This window comes from Ailuropoda melanoleuca, chromosome 6 (assembly GCF_002007445.2).
Source record: "Ailuropoda melanoleuca isolate Jingjing chromosome 6, ASM200744v2, whole genome shotgun sequence".
Lineage (NCBI taxonomy): Eukaryota > Metazoa > Chordata > Mammalia > Carnivora > Ursidae > Ailuropoda > Ailuropoda melanoleuca.
In genome coordinates this window covers 89,830,304-89,837,595 of record NC_048223.1, presented here as the reverse complement: position 1 = coordinate 89,837,595, position 7,292 = coordinate 89,830,304, and the positions used below count along the sequence as shown (strand labels likewise).

The following is a 7,292-nucleotide window of genomic DNA, read 5'->3' as shown; positions in this document are numbered from 1 at the left end:
CTCTTTTCCCTCCGCAGCCCTGGAGGGTCCGATGCCGCTGTCCAGGGTTCTGACTGGCCAAGAGGAGCGGGGAGTGCGCTGCCCGCAGACCAGGATGAGCCTGTCCAGTTCCCAGGACATCTCTGGGCCTTGATGGGAATCTGCTTCGGCGGAAACGAGGGATGGAGAGCTGAGAGTGGGGCTTGGACTTCGTTGGCTTTTGGGGCCAATGCGGCACCGGGCGCCTCGTGCCGCTGGTTCCCGTACAGATACTCTGGTGCGACTGGAGCATCTTGGCCAAACCCTCCGGGATACCTTCCTCAATTCTCTTGACAGGCACTCCGCTCTTGAACGCACAGGGTGCGCAGGCCGGGAGCTGCCGCCTAGGGTAGATGGGAACCCGAGGGGGCTTTTGGCAGACCCGGGCACGCAAGGGTAGCCTCGGGCTCTTTGAAATGACTCCAGAGGGCAGGGGTCCTATGAGCGACACAGGGAGGGACACAGATAGCGCGCCGAACCTCTTGGCCTGGATTGACACAGGGTGAGCTCTTGGGGCTCCAGCCCTCTCTGGATGAAGTGGAAACGGCGCTCTCTGCTGCCCGGCCAGCCCCTCCTGCTACGGCACTCGCCTCCCAGACCTGCAGGCGTGCTCCCCGCCGCCGGTCGCCTGTACTGGAGAAGTCGGTGACCCTGGCGGAGCTGGCGCCGCGGACTCTCTCCGCTCTGAACTGAGCCAGAGTTTTAAGCGGTTTCTTCCGCGTGGCGCGGCGGACTCCGCGAGCCTGGAGGGCTGAGCCCAGGAGGGGCAGCGGAAGTGCCCTGGGCCCTAACTTGCCTCCGCTGGAGCGGTGCTGCGTCTTCCTCCCATTGGTTTTCGGATGAGGTGTCCATGGGCAGCCCAGGTCCCCGGCACTCTGCCCTTCACCTCATCGAGCCTCGCCTGCGGCGGGTGTCCACGTGTGGGCCCGCCAGGCCTTTTGTTTCCAACACGCTGTGTCTTTAAGATCAAGGCTGGATCCCAGGCGGTGCAAGGACCCGACCCACCGCCTCGCCAGGGCTCCCGAACACAGCATTAGAATGTTTATAAAATATTCAATTTATGCAGTCTGTCCAAGAAGCCATCGTCCCAAAATAAAATCAGCAGTCTAGACGGAACACAGACACCAGAACTTATCAACAGTTGTCTGACTTGCATCTTCTGATGCATCTTGAGTGGGTCATAATACCAACTTTATTTTCAGTGGTGCATAAATTAATTACACGCATTTAATAACCAAAATATCATTATATTCCCCCTTTAATATCATAAAGGCTTTCCGCCAGGGAAGCACTTAATAGTGCAGGGGGCCGTAACGGGCTATTATCCTGGTGTAATGCTATTACAGAACCAATTATGCGCCATTAGACTTGCTTTTTTTGCAGTTTATGTGATTTGATCCAATCCCGCGCCCCTGACTTGAAAATTTCAGCCCGGTACTTTAGAGTTTAATTTTCACCCAGGCAGAGGGAAGGGCGGTCTCTCTCAGCTGAGTGTCTGCCTCGGATGCATTTTAAAAGTAATTGCGAAGGGTCCCACCGCATATCATTTGCATCGAGAAGCGAACATAAATTCAGGGACCCCTTGCTGAGAACAAAATCAAACTTTCCTTTTGTACGGTCGCTTGGAAAGGGAAGCCGTGTGCAAAGAGTCCCCCCAAAAACCCATCCGGCGGCTACAATTAGCTGCGCTTTGTCAATTCGCAGCCCGGGAGTCGCCAGGCCTCTGACAAGGGCGAGCCTAAATTCAAGCTTTCACGGAGAAAGAAGGTTTGAGTCAGATGGGTCGAGGGGTGGGTGTGGGTGGCGTGTTCAGAAAATAATGCCTTTTTGGGGGGTGGTAGTAGTGCTGGTTGTTTCTATCCTCTTTTAAGAGAAGAAAAACATTTCTGATGTTTGCTGAGAAATGATGGATTTTTTTTTTTACACCACGTGGGCCATTTGTAAGGCCCAATAGACCTATCCAAGTTACTCGCTGTAGACAGCGCTGGAAATAATCAGATTAAGGCCAATTATGCGTGAGATTATAAAGGCGAGTGCTGAGCGGCAGCGCGCGCTGTAGACAGACAGCAAGACATCTGGCCACTTCCCGAGTCACTTTCTGGTCCTGCGGGCGCCAGCCGCGCCGAGCCCCGCCCGCTTCCAGCCGAGCCCGGCGTGCGGACCAGAGGCGGTCACGCTTCGGCCTTCCTCGTCCGCAGCCCGCCGAGGTACGCGCGGCTCCCGACCCACTCACATGGCCCCGCGCGCACGGCCTTGGGGCTCGGCTGCCTTCCCGGCCCCGGCTGCCGCTCGCGCAGATGGCCTGGCGCTCTCGCTGGACCCGGCTGCGGTGGCCGGGGTGCCGGGCTTGTTACGGGGACCCCAGAGAGCCGGGAGACAGATTGCCCGGGTTTGGTGTTGGGGCCGAGGTGGGGGCATCGCTGTCTGCGAGGTGGACCCGAACCGAAGACTGTCCCACGGGGACCGCGCTTGGGACGGCGCTGCCGTGTCGCCTCCAGTCCCCACAGTGGGCTTAGGGCATTGGCGGGCGGGGGCGGGGGTGGTGGCTTCCGGGAGGACGGCGCCCAGAGCGCACTAGGGCCAGTCCGGGGCGCGGGCAGAGGGAGACTTAGACTCTATCGCTGTTTGCTTTGCAGCCAGTCCAGAACTACGCGCGCCTTGTCTGTCCAGCAGTCACCCTCCCCAGGCCCCGCCGTCCAGCTGATCCGGCCGTCGGCGATGTTTTATTTCCACTGTCCGCCACAGCTGGAGGGTGAGTAAGCGCCGCGCCTGGGGCCGCTGCGAACCGCCCGGCGGTGGCCAGAAAGCTCCCGATCGGCAGCGTGGCGGGTGGTGGTTGTGTTCCCGGTCTGCGGGGGTTGCAGCCGCCAGGCGGTGGGTAACGGGTGCCCCTGGCCTCGTCCCTACATCCCACTCCAGCCTTCCGCCCTGTCGCCACCTGCCTCCCACCTCCCTCCCCGCCTGGGCTGGTTGGCCCCCGGCTATTCGCACAGCAGGGACCCGCTGGGTCCTCCCAGCGCAGATGCTGGTGTCACGCCCCTAATCGGGTCTCCCCCGCCCTGGGGGCCGTATCAATCTTTCACGGTGTTTTGCAAACATCCCGAAAAGCCAAGGTGGACTAGGGAGTTGGCGCTCATCATCCTGACACTTACCATGAGCCACGCACGACCCCTGGCTAAGCTGCTCTCATTTGAAGCACGGGGCAGCTGTGCTCAGGGAAGCCTTTCTGGACCACAGCGGCCCTCTGGAATTAGGCGGCCCTGCCCACCACCCCGCCAAGTGCCCTGGCGTGGCTCCTCCTCTGTGACTCACTGGGTTTCTTGAGCCCACATGCCAACCCCTCCCCACTCCCAGGGGCAGCCCCTTGGCCAGGGTTTGAGATTTTGGGGGTCTCCATCCCTTAGAAGACATTTTGCCTCAGGGTCCCTCAGGTGGTCTCTACCCCGGATTGTTAGGTGGGAGTCGGTTCGTGAGAAAGGGAGAGCTTGGCCCTCTGGTACTCCCACATAGGGCCTGGGGGGACCCCCTGGGTGGGCATTAGACAAATGCAAAGCCACACCTTCTGGACTTCCAACAGCACCTTCCTCAGAGCAACAGTCTCCCCTGGGCGATATTCGAACTTTTGTAACGAGGAGCAATCCCAGGATTGGCTTTGGCAGCCTACTCCTTTGATTTATTCGTGGGGTGGGAGAATTTTGGAGGACAGGAAATGGAGGGAAGCATGGGGGAGGGCAAAGGTAGTGAGGCACTGAGGGGCCTCAGACATCAGAGGACCTCCGGACCCCTTACCTCCATTACCTGGAGCAGTAGGCGAGCCTCCGCGGGCCAGCATGCCCAGGGACTGCAGAAGTTTGTTGTCCTCTTAACCATGGAAGCTTTTAAGAGTTCAGCAGAATTTTCTAAAGGAGGCTGAGGATCCATGTTTAAGCCGTGCTAGCTCAGTCAGCATTATAAGAAGGGAAGACCAGGCACTTACCTGCGTTTCACCTCCTTTAATCTCCAAGGACCCGTGCTGCCCTGTTTTACGAGGTGCATCCTCTGACACTGTACACCAGGCCTGGAGGGAGACCCTTGGCATGTGTGGAGGACTCACCTTCTCACTTCTGAACCTGGGGTTTGGACTGATGGCTATGGCACAGCCTGCTCTTCCGGTTAAAGAGGGGCAGTCCAAAATGTGGGTATTTGGCAGGTGGCGGGCTGCTTAGATAACCTGGGGGAACAGCCCTGGCTGCAGGGTGGGCTGCAGAAGTCACTTAGGGTGAGTCCTGGCCTCGCCTATCACGGCCCCAGTGCACCGAGCTGTTGGCTGCTCACCTTTCCTTGCCATGCCCCAGGCACATCCCACCTCAATGCTGACTCTGAGTGCTATGACCAGAAGAAAAGGAGATGTGTCTTTAAGAACCTTTTTATCCCTCTGCAGATGTGTTTCTGAGCCAGTTTTGCAGAAAGTAGTGTTTTTGTTTTTGTTTTTGTTTTTGTTTTTGGTCAGTTTAGTGTTGTTAGGGAGGACGCAAGCTGCTGTGCATGGAAGGGCTGAGAACAGACCTTTGGAATATGACATCTCCCTCAGCCTAGGAGCTTTTTAATTTTTATTCTTTATTAATCTAGAGAGGCATGAAGAAAAAAGTAAAGCATGGCTCATCATCTCACTTCTCAGATAATTTTACTAAAATTGAATTAAAAAGTACTACATATACCTGCTTAGGAAATTCAAGTAGAGGGGCGCCTGGGTGGTTAAGCGTCTGCCTTCGGTTCAGGGTGTGATCCCGGCATTGTGGGATCGAGCCCCACATCAGGCTCCTCTGCTATGAGCCTGCTTCTTCCTCTCCCACTCCCCCTGCCTGTGTTTCCTCTCTCGCTGGCTGTCTCTATCTCTGTCAAATAAATAAATAAAATCTTAAAAAAAAAAAAGGAAATTCAAGTAGAACAGAAACCTACCCATTGAAAAGTGAAATCCCTTCTTCTTCTCCATCTCTTTTTCTAGAGATACTCCCTATTGTTGGGGTCTTGTGATTCCTTCAAGAAAAACACACTTTTTCTTTCTATACGTTATGCCTTTTTAATGCTGAGATCATACTGCCACATCCTTTGGGACTTTGCTTTTTTTACTTTGTAACATACGTTTTGGGGATTGTTCCATGTCAGTACATACAGATCTACTGATTTCTTTTAAACAGCTGTGTAATATTCCACTATATGTTGTCCTGCTGGGACTTTTTTTTTCCCCTATTGCCATGTTGCCAGGAATGTTCTTTTCCTATTTTGGCATGCTTTACCTAATTCATAGATTAAATATGTGTATGTGCACTTAAATCTTTGATGACTACTGTCAAATTACCCTCTAACAAGGCTGCACCAATTAATGCTCCTACAAATGGTTAATGAGCACACACATTTTATTACATGCTTAGCCGTACCATTATGCACCTCATTACTTTTTCTGTCAAAATGTTGAAAATAGTAGTTCATTGTTCTGTTTTGTTTAGTTATTGGCAGGGTTTAACATTTTCATATTATCAACATTTATACTTACTTTTAAGTGAAAAACCTCTTCTCATGTTTTCCTCTTTTCTCTTGGTTCTTATTAATTTGTCGGACCGTCAGTCTTTTTTTAGGATTCAATCTGGCACGCAACGTCTCACTTACAGATACTACGTGCGCACGTTGTGGGAAAGTTTCAGACCAGCAGGTGTATGTTAGAACGTTGAGGCAGATGATGTTTGGCGCATCTGAGAGCCCGCAATTCATCCTCACCAATCAAAGGGAGACAGTTTGGTTTCCTGCAAAATAATGGGAATAAGGCTGCTTTGAGGCTGTCCCTTTGAAGTTTACAGTGAGCTGGCGAGAAATCTTGGTAACTAGGGTTTTGAGGAAGAGAGCAATTTGGATAAGAAGCTGGAGGGGAAGGCTTCAGGAGAGATTGAGGTATTGTGGCAAAGGACATGGCACTGGAGAGCTGAATAATAAGTAGGAGGGACCCCCTTTAGTAGACAGAATTTTAAAAAACCCAGAGGACCCTGCTTCTCTGGGACTGAGGTCTTTCTGAGGGAGGTTGCCTGTGTGGCTGGCCAGCTCCTAATGCCAAACGTGAATGCTTTTGAGACCAGAGCCTGTGGCAGGTACGGCATTCACTGGCTTATGGGAACTTGCTCATTTGTTTTTCTAAGAAGCCTTTGTAGGCTGTCGGGTAAATGGCGCATATTCGGAAAATGATCTGAATGCACATTTGGGGCCAAACTCTGTTCTGGTTTAGAGGAGCTTTGGAGGCTGCTGGGGAGGGTGGTGGAAAGGACGCCTTTCTTTTCAGGGAAGTGAGAGCAATGGGTCCTTTATGAGCCTGGCCAGAGGGGGGGTGCCCTTTGAGAGTGGCCCTGCCTAAGTCTGCTTGGAATTCAGCACACTAGCGATTGGTGCAGACCTCTTGTTAATTGACATCAATATAACAGATCCACTATGGTGCTGATGAGCTGTGACCAACAGTAATTAATATTCATTTATAAACTTCTTACCTCCTTGTGTCCTGAAGTTCTAGGAGAAATGTTCAGTGAAAGCTCTTGGCATTTTCTTTCCTCCCCCACCCCCAGCCATTCAGCCTTGTTGTTTATAGAAACAAGGGAAAGTAAACTCCCAGGTGAGCAAACAGGAGACGGGAGACGTGGAGGCTTCTATGAAAGAATCCGAGGGAGGGGATGAGATCAAGGCACATGACCCAGGTGCAGCTGGAAACCAAAGGGCAGGTGGAGGGTCTGCCCCAAGCCAGTGATTCCTCCTGGCACCGAGCCCAGAATTTCACAAGGAGCAGATTTGGCCTTCTTGGGGGAGAAGGTCGCCACCTGCCCTATGAAATACGCATAGTTGGGCCTAAAGTCAAAGGTTATTGGGAGAGAGAGCACAAGAGAGTGGAAGAGAAGGGGCCCCCGTGAGAGCTGCAGAGAAAGATGCTCTGGGACAGACAGGGCTGTGCCTGGAGGTGCGTCCGAACGAGCAGGTGTGTCCGGGGTCGGTGTGAGGACAGGGAGGCCCTCCGGTCTGGCTGACTCAGTTTGCTCCCAGTAGGCACCGCACCCTTCGGCAACCACTCTCCAGGAGATTTCGATGATGGGTTTCTGCGCAGAAAACAGCGCCGGAACCGGACGACATTTACTCTTCAGCAGGTAAGGATGGCGTTCCCTTTCTGAGAGTCAGCTACTGCCTGCCTCCCCAAATATCAGAGTTTGAGCAGCAGTTCTTTGTGTTGTAAAATAAAGCCAACTATGGAACCTGGATCTTTCTGT

General features: G+C 53.4%; 1 protein-coding gene across 1 annotated transcript in view; it reads left to right on the top strand.

Annotated features, from left to right (window-relative positions):
• The first annotated feature begins 2,736 nt into the window (after nucleotides 1-2,736).
• Nucleotides 2,737-7,292, top strand: part of DRGX (dorsal root ganglia homeobox) — a 27,212-nt gene continuing 22,656 nt past the window's right edge. Inside the window, exons 1-2 of the mRNA XM_002927114.1 lie at nucleotides 2,737-2,770; nucleotides 7,075-7,172. Of these exons, the coding sequence (XP_002927160.1) occupies nucleotides 2,737-2,770; nucleotides 7,075-7,172 (132 nt within the window). The remainder of the gene's footprint in view (nucleotides 2,771-7,074; nucleotides 7,173-7,292) is intronic.